This window comes from Mandrillus leucophaeus, unplaced genomic scaffold (assembly GCF_000951045.1).
Source record: "Mandrillus leucophaeus isolate KB7577 unplaced genomic scaffold, Mleu.le_1.0 Scaffold299, whole genome shotgun sequence".
NCBI classification, from domain to species: Eukaryota; Metazoa; Chordata; class Mammalia; order Primates; family Cercopithecidae; genus Mandrillus; species Mandrillus leucophaeus.
In genome coordinates, this window is record NW_012103131.1 from 4,009,535 (window position 1) to 4,028,075 (window position 18,541).

At 47.3% G+C, this 18,541-nt stretch overlaps 1 protein-coding gene across 3 annotated transcripts in view; it reads right to left on the bottom strand.

The window, feature by feature from the left end:
* LOC105544154 (chromosome unknown open reading frame, human C10orf90) overlaps positions 1 to 18,541 on the bottom strand; it is a 247,403-nt gene that overhangs the window by 18,345 nt on the left and 210,517 nt on the right. For all 3 annotated transcript variants that reach the window (XM_011986442.1, XM_011986444.1, XM_011986443.1), the window contains 3 exons: positions 13,286 to 13,576; positions 10,014 to 10,198; positions 7,653 to 7,830 (listed from right to left, as the gene is read on the bottom strand). In XM_011986442.1, the coding sequence (XP_011841832.1) occupies positions 7,653 to 7,830; positions 10,014 to 10,198; positions 13,286 to 13,576 (654 nt within the window). The remainder of the gene's footprint in view (positions 1 to 7,652; positions 7,831 to 10,013; positions 10,199 to 13,285; positions 13,577 to 18,541) is intronic.

An 18,541-nucleotide genomic window follows, 5' to 3' on the forward strand; every position in this document is an offset into this window, starting at 1 on the left:
AACATTTTCTTGGATAAAGAAAATGTAGTGTGTGTGTATGTGTGTGTGTGTGAATTATTGTCCTTCACAGACACTGTGAGGTGTCGTGTTTTTTTAAGATGCTTGGGAAGAAAATATCAATTTATGCCTATTGATTGGTCTTTTGATATATATATCTCTCTCTCCATATGTGTGTACATATATATCACATATATGTATAATGTATGTATATCACATATATGTATAATGTATATATACATATATGTGTGTATATGTACACAATTTCTCATAGTCTATTGATATATATACACACACACACACACACATACACATACAATGGAATACTATACAGCATTAAAGAAGAGGGAAATCCTGTCATCCACAACACCAGAGATGAACCTGGGGGACATTATGCTAAGTGAAATAAACCAGGAACAGAAAGACAAATACTGTATGATCCTACTTATATGTGAAATCTAAAAATATCAAATTCATAGAAGCAGAGTAGAATGTTGGTTACTAGGCATTAGCAGGGGAGAATCTGGGAGATGTTGGTCAAAGGGTACAAAGTTTCAGCTAAACAGAAGGAGTAAATTCTGGATACCTATTGTAGAGCATGATGACTACAGTTAATAATAAAGCTTTTTTATATGTGAAAATTACTGGGAGTAGTATTAATAGATCTTAAATGTTCTCACCAAAAGTATGCAAGGTGATGGATATGTTACCTGCATTTAATCATTTCACAATATATACATATATCAAAACGTCATATCATTCACCATAAATACATACAACTTTTATTTGTCAATTAAATCTTAAAGTTGAAACAAAATGTGGGCATTTGGTTTTTTTAATGACAAGTTTAAACTGCTCATTGAAAGGAATTTTAACAATGACTTGAATCACAACCTCACCATCAAACAGCTACATCCAGTACAAGTCTGATAGTGTAACTTCACCATTTGCTCCAATTCCAGGGTTTCCCAGCATTTTTTAGAGAACCATAAAATATGGTGATTTGTGGATTATTAATAAACTTTATGCTAGTCGCCAAGTAGATTTATATCTATGGTGTCACTGCAAGGTTTATTACTTAGCTGCTTTGTGGAATATAAAGGGAAATCACTTGTAAAATAAAATCAAGGCAATTGGGAAATATAACTCCTCACAAAGTCATTTTCCTTATCATTTGGAAACTCAGTGTTTTTACCTTACATTATTTTAATTGTAAGTACAATTGTCCTTTAAATCCACTTCCAATCAATAGACATAAATTGATCTTTTCTTCCCAAGCATCTTAATAAAAACATACAACCTCACAGTGTCTGTGAAGGACGATAATAAAAGTGTACAAGTGGATGTCTTTGAATTGGGGAAACAGTCTTTTCAGTAATTCATGCTTCCTGTTTTCTTTGTAGACTGATAAAGTAAAAATTTATTTTTATCTGATAAGCCCATTTAAAAATTCTTTTGTGAGTAATATCAGGAGAACTAGCCCCAAATATTTATTTAAAGGCCTTATGGAGAATGAGAGCCTTGAGATCAGACCGGGCAACAGGAAGGATGGTGTGACCTGTGCTCAGTGAGCAAATCTTTATTACTGAGATACCTTCCACTGCTGTCTCCTATCTGCTGGGTCGTATCTTCGGCTAGATGCTCCAGGAGTCCAAATTAATTTTAATACTTGCTCCAACCAAGAATCATCAGGGAAAGAAGATTTGTTGGAGAAGGAATTCTGCCGTGCCTTCCAGAGAATTCCGTTCCTCTACCGGTGCATGATTTGAATGGCTCTGACTTGGCTCACCTTGGGAAGTATGGATAATGCAATTCGGATGAATTCTGTCTGTTGTGTTAGATGCAGCAGGGCCTCTCGCAGTGATTTGGCGTGGAGTGTGCCCACCAGCTCTTACAATCTAGAAGGTTTTCCAATGCAACCACACAACCTTAAGCCAAAGTGAAGAAGGGAAGAAGGCAGGTGATCTGGAGGGATGCAAGAATACCAGGATGCCAAGAGTGTTCACATGGGAGTGAGAGGAGAGGAGAGGAAGTGAAGGGCAGAAAGACAGGATGGGAGTCAGGAGGCTTTGTGGAAGAAGGGGATGTTCCTGAAGGGTTTTCTACACATTCGAAAGTTAAGGGGACAAACTGAGAGAGCCATGGAGGAGGACCCTGACAGGTGTCCTCAGAGGAGGAAATGAGCTGAGAATAGAAGGGGGCAACATGGGCTGAGTTTGAGCACTCTCAGGCTGAGTTAACTGCAGTGAGTACAGGCAGCAACAGTAATTCACAGCAAAGTGCTCAGCTGAGAGATGAAAGCCACCAGAGCCCAGCTCAGGTATTACATGAAGCACAGGAAAGGGTCTGGGGGTAAGGGTTGAATAAAAAGGCTGGACTTGAGAGGCGCTTGCAAGGTTAGGCGGGATTTTATAGCACAAAGAGGAGGAGCGACAGAGGCTTCTCTCCAGTGGTTTGGGAACCCTGATCATGAATGTTTTGGGAGTGAAGGAAGGACAAGAAGTGAGACCAACTGGCAAGGGTGAGAGTGGGCAGAGTCAGGCTGAGAGGGGTCTGGGTTTTGGCGTGAGGGATGGAATCCAGGGAGGCTCTGAAGCTGGGCCCCCAGCCTGGAAGGAGATAGCCAGGGCCAGTTTGATGAGCTCCAGTGGGCACAGGATACAGGCACAATTGTGTCAACAGGGCACAGTGAAGACTGCCAGTGATTGAGCACCTGCAGTCTGCAGATATGGTACCCCCTATGAACACAGGGACAGTATCCTTACTGCCTGCAGTGGCTCTGCCCCCTACTACCTGCAGGGGAGGTACCCCTATGACCTGCAGGGGCTGTATCCATATGACTTGCAGGAGATGTAGCCCTATGACTTGCAGACTGTACCCCTATGACCTGTAGGAGTTGTACCCCTACTGCCTTCAGGGCCTGTACCCCCTATGACCTACAAATGCTGAACCCCCTATTGCCTGCAGGGGCGATACCCTCTACAACTTGCAGGGACCCTGTTCCTATGACCTGCAGAGGTTGTACCTTGACTACCTACAAGCGCTGTACCTTCTACAATCTGCAAAGGCTGTGCCCCTATGCACAGGCTGACCCCGTACTGCCTGGAAGCTATGGTTTACCCCTACTGTCTATAGGAGCTGTACCCCTACTGCCTGCAGGGCCTATGCCCTCTACTGCCCACAGAGGCTGTGTCCCCTACCTGCAGGGGCTGTACTCCTCCCACCTGCGGGGACTATACCCCCTAATACTTGCAGGCACTGTCCCCACTATAACCTGCAGGGGCTGTGCCTGATGCTTCACACTTATTTTTAGCCTATCCTGTTCTGGATTCACCTGTAAGGCGGAGCAATGACAAGTTCTGGAACACACTAATTCCCAGGTTGTGTCCAGCCTTTGAACACGACCCAATCCACTTGGGACCCCAGGAGCTGTGTGGTGATGATGGGGAAGCCTTGCTTATCGCTCCCAGGCAACTCTGGTGAATTGCACAGGTAGAGCCCTGACTTGGGGAGGAGAGAGGCCCTTGGGTTGGGGTGTTCCTAATGTCAGAGACTTGAAAGCAAAGGCCAGCTCTCCTGCCACCTTCCCGTGGCGTCCGTGGGTATCAGCCTCGGTCCTCCACATCTCACAATCACCACCTCCCACTGATCCCTCTACCTGAGAACCCCTGGCATCCACCACCTTCCTCATCCCACTGCCCTGCCCAAGCCCCACCCTCATCATGTCATACCTGAAGCTACACTACTAGTTCCCAGCCCTGCTTTTGACCTCAGAATAAGGTTACACTTAGCCACATCTACAGTTCATCTTTCCTTGGGCTCCTCTTTGGCCCCTTCACCTCCCCGCCCATTCCCATTTTACCATCCAATCATAGCTAAACTGCGTATCCCCAGCCTCCTTTCTTCACTGTGTATTCCCCTCTTCACCCACCCTGCCCCATTGGCATGGTTCTCCCCCACGTCGGGAACCTTCCTCCCCAGGGTGGGAGCAAGGCTACCATCTATGAGATTCCACAACAACCTCAGCAAACCCCTTTCGTGGCACTATGAGAATCCTATGAGCATTGCCTCTTCACCCGCCTGCTTCCCCACAAGGTGGGCAGACTAGGGACTGTGCCTAGCACTGTGTGGGTTCTCAAACAAGGTATGCTGAAGAGATGGACAAAGAAGTTCCTTCTGTCACTGCTAGAGCCATGGGAAGGTGGCCCAGGTAGCTCCCGGGTGAGGAGAGAGACTTATGCATCGTATGTATTGGCTTCGAGAGTTCAAACTACAGGTGACAAGATAGTCAAGACAGGCTATGGACTGTAGCTAGGACCTTGACAATGCTACTTCCTGGTCCCTCTAGAGTCCCCAGTTGTTCATGAAAATTTTCCTGCTTCCAAACAAGGAGCCCTAACCCTAATTAACACTCACCCACATGCAGCACTCTTCCCCTGGCCTCAGAGGTGCTCAGAATTCACTAGCTACCATAAAGTTCAGCTGGTTCCCTGGTTCTTACCATAGTCATCCCCTGCAAGTCCAGGGACTGGCTTCTCTGGCATTGTCAGCTGCCGAGGCTCCCACCTGAACCTTTCAGGTTCTGCTCCTGAGCCAAGACTGCTTGACAAGCCCCAATCAGAGGCAGCTACCCCAGTACCAAAAGCAAATAGGAGTCTTCTTTTTAGCAGGCGCCTTGACGCTGTAACCAGAGCTCGTTCACGCATATGATTTATTAACTAATTTAGCATGTAAGAAAAACATCTGCATTTTACTTTTATCATCTTGCCAGCAGACAGGCTGAAGACGAGATGTGTACTGCAGACTTGTTTAATAGGGCCTTAAACATTTCTTCTCACTTGCCCAAGCTTCTATGAGGCTATGGTTTCAGAGGTTGTCTGATTTCACTGACCTAACACAAACAAACCCCAAAGTAAAGCTCTCGTCAACACATAAATACCACAGGGATGGTCAGGGTGGCCATAAAACCCATGTTGGCCAAGTCCCACTTTGAGAGCATGCTGGTTGCCAGGACTGTCTTGGAATTTGGGGAGTAAAAGGTATTCAGTTAGTTAACATTCTGAACTGAGCCTGGTTACTTTTTATTATATACAATTTTAAGATTTTCATTTAAAGGAATGTGAACTTGTAAGGATATTTGTTTTGGGCAAACACCAGTTGGATGATATAATGAGTATAATGGTGTCTCCCCAACAAAAAGATATGTTTAAGTCCTAATCCCCCATAACTCTGAATGTGACTTCTTTAGAAATAGGGTCTTTGCAGAGGTAATCAAGTTAAAATGAGGTCTGACTGGATGAGGGTAGCCCTAATCCAGTGACCATCGTCTTTATGAGGAAAGGAAATTTGAACATAGAGACACAGACGCAGGGAAGACGGCCATGTAGAGACAGAGGCAGAGACCGTAGTGCTGTATCTACAAACCAAGGAACACTGAGGACTGCAGGAAGCCGCCAGGAGCAGAGAGGGAGGCTGGACACAGCATTGCCCACTGCGCCTCTAGAAAGTAACCAACCCTGTGGAAACCTCGATTTTGACTTCTGGCCTCCAGAACTGCAAGAAAATGTTTCTGGGCTTGTTTTTTGTTTGTTTGGTTTTTTTGTATTTTGCTTTTTCTGAGACAGGGTCTTGTGCTCTGTTGCCCAGGCTGGAGTGAAGTGGTACGATCACGGCTCACTGCAGCCGTGACCTAGCCAGGCTCAGGTGATCCTCGCACCTCAGCCTCCCAAGTAGCTGGGACCACAGGCATGCACCTTCATGCCTGGCCAATTTTTGTACGTTTTGTAGAGACAGGGTTTCTGTGTGTTGCCAGGCTGGTCTTGAACTCCTGGGCTCAAGGGATCCACCCACCTCGGCCTCCCAAACTGCTGGGATTACAGGCTTGAGCCACTGGGCCCCGCCAGGTCCTGTTCTTTTAAGCCCTGTGTTTGGTGATTTCTCACAGCAGCCCTAGGAAACCAGTGCAGATGGCCAAGGCCACATTGCCTCTGGCACTTGGGATGGTGGTGTCCCAGACCACTTGTGGCCGGTAGAATGGCACAGCCGGGAGGTGCTGGCCCAGGAGAAGAGAAGCCCAGCACAGCACCACACTAAACAGGTTCCCTAAGGTCTCTGGGTCTCTGTTTCTTCCCACACAAAGTGAAGGGACCTGACTGAAAAGGAAGCCCTCAGCGCCATTCTGTGTGTGTACGTGAGTCTTGAGCTCTAAAGTGGCGTCATTCTATATTTGCTGACCACAAATTTGGTAGCCTAACCATGCTCTCAAGTAGCATCTTCAGAACTATTGAGGCTAAGTGGCCCACACAGCCTGGGCACCAACACCCAACACTGCCCAGGGCCAGTGTAGGCACTGAAGGCCCCAGAGGTCTCCTGGTGCTGGCTTTGGTTCTCACAGCAACTTGAGAAGTCTGTGCCTGAACCCAGTTTTCTCTTTATTGGGCCAGAGACGAAACAGCCTCCTGGAAACTGTATCCCCATTGAACCTATATCTGCCAACGGACTTACAGCACTGGTTAGAGACACGTTTTCCCATGGGGAGCTCTTTGCATACCCCCTTTTGTTAGTATACTAGAAATTGTCATGCGGAGGGAGCAGCAGGTGTCTTGGCAAATATTTAGCCACAGGGAAGGATGCATTCAAATTCATTCCTCCCCGAGGTCTTTAGACAGCTCCACCAGCAGAGTTCTGGTGGAGGGAAGGAGACTTAGTCTGCTCATAGACTGGGGAGGTTCACAGGAATTCTATTACAACACCCTTTTCCTCAGTCCCCCAGGCACCCGGAATGAGATCTTGGTAATGTTTGCTAAGCTGCACTTTATTGAATACAGTTATTTCCCCAAAAGACTTTTATTCTGAGTTATACTCATGATTTCACCTCCTAGGGGCCAAAACATTTTCCTAGGAAGAAAGATCTCATTCCTCTATCCAAAGGAATAAAACTGGGGTTTCTCCAGGCCTCCAGATTTTAAGATTTGGGTTGGCAGTCACTAAGTATGTGCTCTGATGTCCCCCATCCTTACCCTCATTTCTTTTTGTTATTCTTGCTAGTTTAATGGTCTGTTTATAAGCTCCACGAAGTAGGGACTGAGGTCAGTCTTGCTCCCAGCATGGCACCCAGAGAAGGTTCCTGATAACTCCCTCTCCAGTGAGTAAGGAAGTGCCCTCCCTCACAGGGTCAGTGTGACACTGGCCTCACAGTGCTGGGAAGCTGGCCATGCATCCTCTGAGCTCACAGCAGGAAAGGGGTTTCAAGATGACGAATGTTGATGTAGACAAGCTGGAGTCAACCTCTCACCCCGAGATCTGTTTTGCAATCTATAAAGGGCAAAGGGGATCTCTTGCAAATATCTATTAGGAGCCAAGAATTTGAACTTGCTACCCTGGCTGCTATAGTGGTGTGGCTTCTGTCCCAGCTGTAATGGTAAATTGGTGTCCCAAGTTGTTTCTGCTGAGCTCAATGCCCATATGTGATCTCTCAAAATGGGCTGGCTCCAAGAACAGGCTTTCTGATGCTGAGGGTCAGCCACTTGGAGCCATAACAGGTTCTGCATATGTCAGGGGCATCACTTGGAACCATCACTCCTGAGTGAAGCCTCCAGCTCCAGGAAGCCCCCGCCCCGGTCTTTTCCAGTCTCCACAAGCCACGTGCAGCTTACCACTCAGAGGATGGGGAACCGTGAACTGCTTCTTGCTGGTGCGGATGGGAAGGACGCTCTGCTTCTGCCTCAGGTCCTCCTTCCGCTGGGCTTTCCTCTGCTGGACCATGTGTTCGAGCTTTTTCAGCCGTTCTTGTGAGCGAGAAATGAACTGAGGCTTACGAACTTCCAGTGCTTCCTATGCAAAGCAAAGAAAATATGTCATTTTTAAGAGCAGTGACACACAAAGGCAACACATCTGTCTGATGTGGCCAAGAAGCTGATGGCAAGCATGACTTTCCGAGACCAAAAGCCACGGTGCAAAAGTACGTCACAATTTTCTTCTACATCCTTGTGTAAAGAGGGTAACAGGCATGTTGACAACACAGGTCCTGGGGGTCAGGCCTGGCCAGCGCTGAGACCCCTGCTGCAGCAGGATTGACCGGCAACTGGCATCAAAGCCGGGAGTGCAGAGGCAACGTCTGCCCATTCCTCTTTCTACCCTGCTGAGTCATTTGTTCCCAAAAGACAATCCAAGAGCCCTACATTCTGTATTCCAAAGAGACATGGGTGTGGAGGGAACGGAGGTGCTGAGTCACTTGCTTCTGTTGCACTTGGAAGCCCCAAGAAGCACAGACACAGATCATTCACTCAGTGTGAAAAACACGCCCTTTCAGGAGGCACCACAACTGCGGCAAAAGGAAACAGCTCCTCCTCCCGGGTAGAAAGAGTTGGGAGGAAGCCTTTGCCTATGCAGAAGGTTCTGTGAGCTCCACAAACCATGTCAGAGATCCCTGTGTCTCCACTCCCACCTCCATGCACCAAGCCACCCACACAGGTCTCCTGAACAAGACTAACTGCCATTCCGCTGTGTCCCAGACACTGGGCTAGGTGCTCCATGTGTATTCATCACCTCGTGGAGTCCCACAGCTGTTCACGAAGGCAGGCATATTTCTTTCCATTTGACAGGTGCAAAAACTGAGGCTCATGGTAGTTTGGTAGATCACATGGTAACAACCCATCCGTGGGAACCCCATTCTTTTCCTGCACTGCTTTTTATGGTCTTAACTTACTATTCCTGAGTGTCTCTGCTCAAGTTGTCCCCAGCCTGAAGTACCACCCATAGCCATTGGTTCAAGTTCCATCTACCCCAGGAATCCCTGTTGAAATGTCCTGTTGAGTCAGAGCATGGTGCTTCACCGATGGGCCTGAGCAACAGTGAGTCACACATTTACCTCGGTGCTAGGCTGTGAGCTCCAGGAAGTCATGGGCCATGTCTCATTAACAATGCATCACTCACATAGTAGGAGTCCTGCATGTATACGCTCAGCAAAGGCTCGCTGGGCGTGCTGCCATGACCAAAATGTTCCTCTGCCCCCTTGCTCTTCCTCTGGGAGTTCAGCGTGCCCAGGGGGAAGAAGTGTGGGCTCAGTCTGTGTCACATATGTGTCCCTGGCAGCTATGCTAGGGAAGAAGTCTTCTCAGCCAGCTCCCCACATGATGCCAGCCACCAGGAGCAGAGAACCACAAGATATAAGTCACTGGATGTGCTGAAGCTTCAAGAGAGTTCCATGCCTAAAGAGATAACCCTTAGGAACAGACTGGTGGCTTACGTGTAGCTTCTGCCTCGGCTGCCCACCCCATCAAGAATGTCCTTGGAGACTTTGAGGGCAGCATGAATGCCTCACCCAGGTCCCACCAAGGCCCCCTGGGTACAGGAGCCAGCCAGTGGAGCCATCTCCACACCTGCAACTGCAGGGAGGTTTGCAAACTTATTAAGTGCCTTCCAAGAAGGTGTGGCTAGCTGTGCAATACAGTTAGCAGAGACTTTCTCTGAGGTTGTTTGCCCTCCTAATTTTTATTTCTCTGTATTTTTAAACTTTATAAAATGTATGCATACTACATTTTATAAAGCAATTGGGAAAAGATGCCAAACTAAAACTTTCCTATCCTTCCATTCATGACCATGTGACCTTGGGCAACTTTACCTCTCAAAGGCTCAGTGTCATCATCTGAAGACACTGAGATCTGGAGCTCCTACAGGTTCCTACCTCCTGGGAGTCTTGCATGGATTAGAGGCACTGATGCCTAGGAAGTGACCTGTGGAAGGCTGGAGCATCCATCACTGCCGCTGTCACTGTCACTACTGATAGTATTTGATCTTCATTCTAACCTGGAGGAGTCAGTGTCATTGTCTCCATTATTCAAACAGTGACAGAGTAGCCCAGAAAGCTTAGGGGACCTGCCCAGTCACATAGCTGCTATGAAGTGAAATCAGGTTTCCAGCCTCAGAGGTGGAAGTGAGGGAGTGTGTGCTCACGGACTCCGTAGGAAACCTCTCCCTTTGGCACGAATCAAGCCACGACACACAGAAGGCCTTACTTGCAAGGTCAAGGATCTTGTAGGCATTTGCTGAGGCTCAGAACAGTCTTCGGACAGGCCAGGGCTCCCTGCTGTCTCAGGGGGTGCTGGCGAGGGTGCTGCTGTGGCGGGCTCAGGCGTGGTGGGGTCCTCACTCTTCTTACATTCCTTTATTTTTACAACCAAGTCACAGCACGTGTAATCTCCTAGGAGAGAAGATTTAGAATCCCATTTAGAGGGCACCAAGTGATTTTCGCCTGACTCCTCAATACCATTAGACACAGAAGACAATTTTGAAAATAGAAACGCCAGTGGATTATTAATGGGCCTCGTTAAGCTGACAAGATCATGCCTCATCACAGAGCCCCCGGCCGCCCTGGTCACAAGGAAGAGCATTTGCATTCAGCCAGACTTCAGGACCGGCTAATTATGCCAGGGAGGTATTCCCTAGGCTTCTGATGGTTAGGATGGCTTTGCTCAAAATGAAAAGAAACTTTTCTATTCAGTGCTTCATATTAAGTGTGTCCTGTCCAATTATCACAGTTGGGTTGTTTTGGGACAGTGTATTAATCTACCCAGTGCTTGCTACACTGATGATATAAGGACAGAGTGCTGGTATTCAATTAGAGAGCCCTCCGCTGTACTTGCTGGAGACGACCACTGGCTTTGCATAAGCAATTGGGATGACTTCTCGCTCAAGGCTGGTTTTGGGCTCTTCCTGGGGCCATTTTGACTTTCCCTTGTGGAAAAGGTCCGGAAATGAATGGATCCAACAGCATCTCAGGCAGGACCATTTCTGATGGATTGGGGATTAATGAGTATTCACTGGGCACTTACTGGCCTCAGCCTACAACACAACGTCCTTCACTCTGTCCTTAGTCCACCCCTCCCACATGAGCCCCACTGCTTGCCTCACTGCATCTTCCCCTCAACACAGCGCCCTGAAACCACCCCAGTTCTGAAACGCATGGCAGCCTCTCCCTCACTCCTCACCCACATGCTCGCCTATCTTCACAAAGCCCCTTTGATTCCTCTGCACAGTGGACTCCCACCTCCAGGCTGAGTCCAAACCTTCCAAAACCTCCCTCCCCTTCCCAAGGCAGGACCCATCACTGCCTCTGCTACGTCACCCCAGGGAACACACATCGCTCACTCAGCAGCATCTATAACCAGGGGAGGGGTTGGAAGATGATGTTTTCACCCCATCAGCTAGGACTCCCTCGAGGGCTGGACCATATCATATCCACCCTCCTTCTCGCCACAGCACCAGGCTAGGTGCCCAAAAGGAGCTCATTCTGTGGCGGGTGTGGTGGTGGCCTTCTGGAGGCTCACCTGTCCATGGCATGCATCTCCACGATTACAACGACTACAACTCACCATTTATGCCTGGGTCGTCCCTTCCCTGGGTCAGCTGTCCAACCTCTGCTCAAGACCCACCCACAGTTCCTGTTACCTACAAGCCCAAGCCAAGTGGACTTTTCATGGCCGTTCACGGTGGGCATCCCACTAGCAGCGGTCGTTTTGGAGTCTCTAACAACAGCACACCACTTAGGTTTCCAGTCATGCTCTTTCATTTTTCTGAGCATTTGCTCTGGTTCCTTCTGGAAAATTTCCCTGTGACCACTCTGCCCCACCCACCCCCTGTCTCCCGCTGCCCCTTCAGGCCTAACACTAGCCCCAACCCCCTCCTGTGGAGTTAACCTTGCCTTCTGCCACACTGCTTCCATGTCTTCTTGTGAGCACGTTTTCTAGTTCACCCTGTACACAGGGGAGGAAGCCACAATTTCTCCGCCTCCTTCTCCATCATTCTCCCCAGCACCAGAACCAGAAACCCCAGGGCCAACCCTAACATTCCCACCTTTTCACTGCTCAAAGACCTATCCCTGGATCCCGAGCGCCTCTGCAGCCGCGGCCCCTCCTGCACAGTGACTCCACGCTCTTCTCGTTGGCTGGGCCTCAGGCCCCAGCCGCGCTCCTCTCCCATCTGTCCTCCACATTGCACACGAGGCAGTAGTTTCCTCTCGAGCAAATCTAATTATGTCTCTTCCTTTTCAAAGGCTTGGCTCTGCCTTCAATCCAGACTTCCTAAGTGAGTTTAGAAAGGCCTTCCAACCTGATGCACGTGACCCCTGCAGACTCACGCCAGCCACTGCTACCTCCACAACCCTTGGGTCCTGGCCCGACCCTCTGCAGGTCCCCACATCAACCACGTTCTTCCTATCCCAGCTCCTTGTTTCGTGTGTACCTTTCCCTCTGCCCTCAGATCTGATTTGAAAACGTCAAATATACTTTCAAGTTCCTGCTCAAATCACTTCCTTGGCAAAGGTGCCTCTGCACAGATCCTCGCGGAGTGTCAGGGGCTGTCCTCGGCTTCCCCATGGCCCATCACACAGACAGAACTATGCTGCTGTTTCCTGCACCACCTGAGAGCCTAGAGGGCAGGGGATATAAAGCACAGTGTCTGGCATGCAGTAGATGCTTAATAAATGCTTCTCTAAACGATTAATGAATGAGAAGCTAGGGATTAACTTGGGTTCCAAGTGAAATTACTTTTTTCAATTGCCATAACCAATTTAAATTTTACAACCCAAGCTGATGTCTTTCTGTCCTTTTCCATAGTTCTTAGAGAACATCTTTAGAGGGATAGGAAATATAAATTTTCCTGCTGACATAACCAGGTGCCACAGGACGTTTTTCCAATGTGCTCTTATGTCCTTTCTATATCACTGTTGCACCATTCAGTAGTGGTCAGCAACTTGACGCCCAGGGAAATGATGACTGTGTCCTAATTCTTGGTTTCTTCTTCTGTGGGAGGCTGAGTTTGGGACCTACCTTTTGGGCACGTGAGTTCCAGTGTCTCATGCTTGTTAAGTGCTGGGCACCTGTGGGAGCCTCGCGCTTTAGTCATTATCCCTGCTCGTTAGTCACGGGGCACAGTCAACCCAGCGGACCTGCTGCCTTCAGAGCAGCCACACACACCTGCATCTCCAACTTTCCTTAGCTGAGCCTGGGAGTCTGCTGTGCACCTGGGTGTGGTCTTCTCTCAGCCACAGTGGGTAGTGGCCTTGCACACAGTGGGCTTGAAAAATCCCTGACCCACACAGGGCTGCCTCCTGGGTGCTTGGGAGGTTCTTACGTGGCAACAATTTGTCCCCTCTCTGCTCTCCCAGTTGGAGAAGGGGAGGCTTCTTCAGGTGAACAGTGACTGTATGCACAAGGTCCAAGTAGGCAATCAACAACTTTTTATTGACTGTCAAGACAGAATGATGTCACCCACCACCCTCGCTCCTTACCTTTGGGGAACTTGCTTTCTATCTGAACACCATTGTCTTCCTGTGGAGATGCACATACATCTTGTAAGGGGCAAAGAAACCCAGGAAAAAGGATTCTGGGTTTCAGGAAGCTTTGATGTCGTCCCTCTGTGGGTTCAGAAAGGTCTCTAGACAGACAGTCATCGCTTGGAGAGCTATCCCCAATGGGAAGGAAATGTCTAGTGGGCTGCTGTTCCACTGGAGGAGCAGACAGAGTCATGCATACTTCTCCTTGCTGCCTCTTGCTGCTTCCAGAAAATACTTGTGTGTGTACTAAAAATAAAATGAGAATTGTGCTCAAAATCTCTTGTGAATCTAATCTAAAGTACTGACATCTACTGCACATGGTGCTTTTCTCGGGACAAACTTGAGGGGGAGTACAGTACTGCAAGTTCAGTTAGGAGCTCCATCTCTACACAGGGCTGTCCTGGATTGGGCTTGAAAGAGACTGTGCTCGGTGGTGTCCTTAGGAACTCATATTACATTATCTTCAGTGAGCAATAGAGTGAGTTAGCACCTTGATTCTGGGGCCAGAGTATCTGAGTTCAAATCCCACTTCTGCTACATTTAAACTTTCCAGCCTCACCTATAAAATTGAGGTGAGGCAATAATATAATGGACTAATATTAAATTATTTATTATTATATTATTTAGGTTTCTGTAATAAGTATTTCTATAACAAATTATATATTTTATATAATTTATATGATTATATTATATATAACAACATATCTATATTATATAAATCTCAAATATGAAAATTGAGGTAATATTACAATGAAATAGTAATTTATATAGAGTGTTTAGCACAGTACCTGATGCACAATCAGCTTTGAATAAACGTTCGTTATGATTACTATTGCAGAAGCATTGGTGCCGAGTTACGTACTATGGCAAATACAGAGGTAGGAAACAATTTATCGGGTCAATGTGCATAGCTCTAATAAAGCGGTGGGTTTAAAGATGTGTACAACATGTCGCTTGTTTCCACATTGTACTATCAAAAGCCTGGGAACCACCCTATGTCCATTGATAGGGGACTAATTAAATAAATGATGGTACATTCATGCTCTGCAACGGTTAAAAAGAACAAGGCAGATGCTCTTGTGTGGATGTGGGTTAATCTGTAAGATACATTATCTAGTGAACAAAGCAAAATGCAGGACAGTGTGTTTCCCCAGTAAATGCTTTTAGACTCAGATCTCTCTCAAAGGACATAGAACAGGCAGGAGACTGTGTTGTCTCAGGAGAGGGCAATGCAACACTAGGAATTGGGAGTGGAAAACAGACTTTCTTTCCACCACCCATTTTGTACTCTTTGATTTTTTTAAACCTCTTTTATTTTGGAATGCCCTATACATTTTTTAAAGAGTTATTCTTTTTAAATAAGGGAGGGACTGCACTAAGTTGTCAGCCCCCCATGCTGATGCCACCCAAGAGAAATGGCCCCACCATTGCTGCCAGTGGGAATGCGTCCTAGCCTTCCTGTGTGTTGGGACAGAAAAAAACATATTGGGAATCCCTGGAATAATAAAAGTTATAAGAATATTCTTGCTATGTTTTCTCAAATGTCTTATATATAAAAAGGAATTGAGCTCATGACTACCAACCTCTCTCATCAATTTCTCAGAAGTCTGTCATTTGTTCTACCCCCTCTGTCCTGGAGTCCCCACTGCTCCAGCCAGTGGAAGCAGGCTGTGTGGGGCAAGGCCAGGCTGTGTAGTACAGAGGGAAGAGCGAAGACTCTAGGGCTAGAGGGCCCCCAAAGCACCTTGCTGGCCGTGGGATCCAACACAGGTGAGGCCACCTGAGAGCCATCAATTTTCTTATTCACCAAGAGGGGAAACCCAGCTTTCCATGTTCTTACATGCAAATAAACAGAATGTAGGTCAAAAGTGCCTGCAGGCCCCAGTGTTGGATACATAGAAAGTACCAAAAAGAAAGAAATTGTTATCAGCCTTTGTCATTTGGAGATGTTTGTCTACCTATTGTAAAGTTGGCTTTGCCAAACTGTACAGAAAAATGTTTCCAGACTCTTATTTCAAAACATTGGTTCTGTTTAAGTACAAAAGATTGCAGACAGAAAAAGCCCAAAAATAGTCATACACCACCTTCTTTTGTTAGAGCTCTCTGACAGAATCAAAAACCAAATTAGTTATCAGTGATGCAGTCTCAATCTGCCAGGAGATAGGGATCCATCCTGGAGTTAGATTTTTTTAAATTAACTATTTATTTATAGATTTATAAGATCAACCGATCAATATTTTAATCTATCTATCTATCATCTATCTATTCATCTATCTCTGGTTTACTGTAACTTTTTATGTGAATGAGCTTATGTAAGTCAGATATTCAGGCTGTGACTTGAAAGAGTTAAAACAACTCAGAGAAAATAGAAGGCAGTTAGTGCACCGCAGAAAAGAAATGTGCAGCCAAAGAGGACTTTTCTGACAACTGATTGATCAGGTCTCATTTCGTGCATTCTGAAACGTACAATCGTCAGCTGTGCAGTCACCCTCAGGTGGACCCTCGCAGGACAAGGCGGCACGTGTGCTCTTCTCCTCTCATGCACTCCACGTGTGGGTGGGACTGAGAGTTCTCTGTTCATGCCCAACATTCTAAACTGCATCACCCCAGCGAGGACCCACGGCCACCGCAGGCTCTGGCCACCTCAAGAGCAGCCTGCCAACGAAGTCACCCATCCCAGGCATTTCCATCCACTGGACGGGTGTTCAAAGCCCCGCTCCTGAGTCTGCCACATGGAGAGGGCTAGGCCTTCATGACTGTTCTTTAAATAGAAACATTCCCCATATACCCTTTTCTCATGCCACAGCGCAACAATCTCACAAACTTGATTATCCCAGCATTGAGCTATGCAGCAGGAAGTGAACAAAAACCAACCAAAGGATTCTGCCCAACAGTTGTAAATTCCTTCTATTGAACTCATATCCTTGACTCATAGAAGAGCCCCTTGGGTCATGATGCGGTACCTATTTATGCCTTCCTCAAGTTCACTTTTACTGCAAAATACATTATATTTACAATGTAAAGATATTAAACAGAGCACCCACAAAGTTACCTCCTAGATTAAGAAGTGGAATATTTCCGGGGCTTCAGACATCTGAGCTGCTCTTGGATGGCACCCACCCACATTCTACGAGACAGGACCACTCACCTCAACTGTGGGTTACTCCACATTCCTTTTGTCTCTAATTTTCCCACCTATGTAGCTACCCTTAACCAATATGTTTTTATACCAAAATTCTGACTAGCAAGTACAAAGCTAGCTTTTTTTTTTTTTTGAGACAGAGTCTCGTTCTGTCGCCAGCTTGAAGTGGCACAGTCTCGGCTCACTGCAACCTCCGCCTTCTGGGTTCAAGCAATTCTCCTGCCTCAGCCTCCTGAGTAGCTGGGATTATAGGTGCCCACCACCATGCCCAGCTAATTCTTGTATTTTCAGTGGAGACGGGGTTTTAATATGTTGGCCAGGATGGTCTTGATCTCTTGACCTCATGATCTCCCCGCCTCAGCCTCCTAAAGTGCTGGAATTACAGGCATGAGCCACCACGTCCAGCAAAAGCTAGCTGTTTTAAGGTAAGGACATCATTGTATCTGTTAGATAAAAGCTTCCAGAGGAGGCTTCAGCAGGTTGGCTGGGCCATAGCTTTCATGTGAGTTTATAGGATATGATGCTGGGGAAGAAAGTAGCAAGCGATGAATGAGTCCTGGACATCAGGGGATGATCACGGTTGGCATCAGGCAGGGTTGGCATGTGTCTGGGCATGCTGGCAGGCAGGAGTAGCATCAGGGGAGCAGGCTTGTCTGGATTTTCTGTTCCTGACCTCACCATGTTCAACTGTAGGCCTTAGGGATAAGTTCACCTGCAGTGAAATGTGAGCCCTATGGAAACCCATGCAGGGCAGGGACTGGGGGTGGTGGAATTTCAAGGACCTCAATGACACATCATCAAGAACAGCCGAGAAGAGGCATGTATCTGGGCTAGGTGGGGACACTGCCAGCCCATGCAGGTCCTTAGGACAACATGAGAAAAAGGTGGGTCTTTTTCAGGACATTTTACCTCCATTGGCCAGAAAATGCCGCCATTAGCCAATCTGATAGAAAAAGATACTTTATTGTGTCTCTCCAAATATTGTACAAATCTTTGATGTTCTTATATGAGCCCCTGTTGAGCCAGTGGCTCCCCACATGCACACAGTTCTCATAATCATGGCAATTTTGTTCACAGTAGAAAACCAGAAAGCATGAGTGGTTGCTAAGGAGAGAAACCAGTATGACAGCAAGACTGTCAGTCACATCGCAGAGGAAGAGCAAGAAACTATGAAAAGCAGACACGTGAGCCCTGAGGGTACAGCTGCCCCGGGAACTTTAATAGCCGAAGGCAGGTAAATAACATACAGAACTCGCATTAGAATCCTTTATATCCAGATTAGTTTAAATTGTGTTAAAGGTATTCTCGTATTGAAGATGAAACTTAGCTCTTTAGAACATTCATTCATTCAGGAAGAGAAAGATTGTCTCTGAGGTTTTGAGTCAGCTCTGTGCTGCCTCCTGCCCTCTTAAAACAGACTTCAACCAACCACTCAACCAAAAAGACCTTTCTGAACAAAGCAGGCCTCCCTGAGTGTAAACCACACATTTCCCCCATATGCTGATGTTCCGGGCGGTGACGTTTTCTTCCTGCAGAATCTGGGCCATCTTACAACCAACTGTGTCTTAAGAGCTCCAGTAACCCAAGCTTGTGTCATTGTCTCTGGGCCATCAACATAAACATCAATTTCTCAACTCAACTGCAGGGTGGCCCTCAGCATCTCCTAAGAGCCTTAATGCTCTTTGCCGTGAACACAAGCAGCCCCAGACTGCCTTCTGCCCTCAACACCTTTGCAAAGCTCTCAGGTCTGCATTTCATACGTAGCGTCTCACCTCTTCCTCTCACCTGGGTTCTCCTCCAGCCAGCCCCGAAACTACAACATCTAACTGGAAACCAGTTAAGAGAGGTTGGCAGGCTTGGGTGTCTGTTGAACACCCACTCTGCATAGGCACCTGCAGGTGAGTTGAGAACTCTTTTGCTGTGTCCTTTTGGCAAGTGAGAGGCTGCCGCAGAGGGGAAGGAAGGCATTCTGTTGCATGTTGTGTGCTGCCGCGGGGAGGTATTCTTCTGCACGTTGCATGCTGCAGAGGTGGGGAAGGCGTTATTCTCCATGTTGCATACTGCAGGGG